Source organism: Capsicum annuum, unplaced genomic scaffold, assembly GCF_002878395.1.
Source record: "Capsicum annuum cultivar UCD-10X-F1 unplaced genomic scaffold, UCD10Xv1.1 ctg3825, whole genome shotgun sequence".
Classification (NCBI taxonomy): domain Eukaryota; kingdom Viridiplantae; phylum Streptophyta; class Magnoliopsida; order Solanales; family Solanaceae; genus Capsicum; species Capsicum annuum.
The window spans coordinates 1-1,646 of record NW_025845373.1 but is presented as its reverse complement, the minus strand read 5'-3'; the positions used below and the strand labels follow the sequence as shown (position 1 = coordinate 1,646).

Here is a 1,646-nt window from a genome sequence, read left to right as displayed (position 1 = left end):
TAAATTTAGATTATAGATTCAGGACTCACCTATTATATTGATTATAGATTTATAGTATAAATTTAGTAATGTTTTAAACACTTTATATATATATATATATATATTAAAAATTAATAAATATTTATAATTTAAATTTATTTATTTCCATAATACAGTTAAATCTTTATACGAATATTTCATTACAAATTTTTTGAATCCGACTTTCATATTACGTTATATTATATATTTTTTTTAATTTTAAATTGCTTTTCTTGAGCCACAAGTCCGGCATAAACTATCTATGCACCTTCTAAGACCTGCATACACTCTATAATCTCTAGAATTTTGTATTGTTATCGTCGTTATTGTGTATATGTTATTATTTTTATTGTGTATGTTCTCTATAATAATATTTTACCAAAACACCTAAAATCTATTCGAATAAAAAACTTTATTATAAAAAAAAAAAAATTACTATTAAATTTGAAATCTTATATTAGTAAATTTCAAATTCCAAATCTGTCTATCCATTATACTGAAGATCACTTCCTCTCATTTCAGATTCTCAGCTGCCAAGTATTTTCCAGATAACACCAAATTTTTTAATTTTTTTTTGGTATACCACTTCTAATTGTTAACCTCGAAGCATATATTATACGTATATTATTTGTACTTATTCTACTTTTGCTATTTGTCTTTCTTCTATATCTGTTTTTCCTATATTACTAGGAAAACTAAACACTTCTTGTTCTTGATCATTAAGCCAAAAAAAAAAAATGGCTTCTGGTTCTGGAGGTGGAAGTAAAGGTAAAGAGTCTCGTACTGATAAGCCAAAAAATCGATCTCAATTTTCAGGTACAAGTAGTAACAATAATAATACTACTTCCAATAATGCGTCGATAACAATAAGCAAAGCAGTAGCGCAATATACTATTGATGCAAGACTACATGCTGCATTTGAACAGTCAGGTGAATTCGGAAAATCTTTTGATTATTCAGAATCAGTTAGAAATACTGATGAACATGTAACTGAACATCAAATTACATCTTACTTAACGAAAATACAACGAGGAGGACATATACAGCCTTTTGGAAGTACGTTAGCAGTTGATGAATGTAAGTTTTGCGTTATTGCTTATAGTGAAAATGCTTGTGATATGCTAGGTGCGACGCAGACTGTTCCAAGTCTTGAAAGCAGCAAATTTCTTACAGTTGGAACGGATGTGAGGACGCTGTTTAGTCCTTCTAGTGCAGGTTTGCTTGAAGGTGCTTTTGGTGCTAGGGAGATAACTTTGTTGAATCCGATATGGGTTCAGTCTAAGAATTCAGGGAAGTCATTTTACGCGATTTTGCATAGGATTGATGTTGGAATTGTTATTGATTTAGAGCCAGCTAGGACTGAGGATCCTGCATTGTCTATTGCTGGAGCGGTGCAATCACAGAAGCTAGCTGTGAGAGCTATATCACAATTGCAATCACTTCCTGGTGGTGATATTGAACTTTTGTGTGATACGGTTGTTAAGAGTGTGAGGGAGTTAACGGGGTATGATCGAGTTATGGTGTATAAGTTTCATGAAGATGAGCATGGGGAGGTAGTCGCGGAGAGTAAAAGGTCGGATTTAGAGCCTTATCTTGGTTTGCATTATCCAGCTACTGATATTCCACAA

The 1,646-nt window shown here is 31.7% G+C and overlaps 1 protein-coding gene across 1 annotated transcript; it reads left to right on the top strand.

Moving 5' to 3' along the window:
- Positions 1–755: 755 nt before the first annotated feature.
- On the top strand, positions 756–1,614 carry LOC124891597 (phytochrome B1-like; the record flags this gene model as incomplete). The annotated part of the gene is made up of 1 exon (XM_047403297.1): positions 756–1,614. A coding segment is annotated over exon 1 (859 nt), but the record flags the coding sequence as incomplete, so codon positions are not given.
- Between the last annotated feature and the right edge of the window lie 32 nt (positions 1,615–1,646).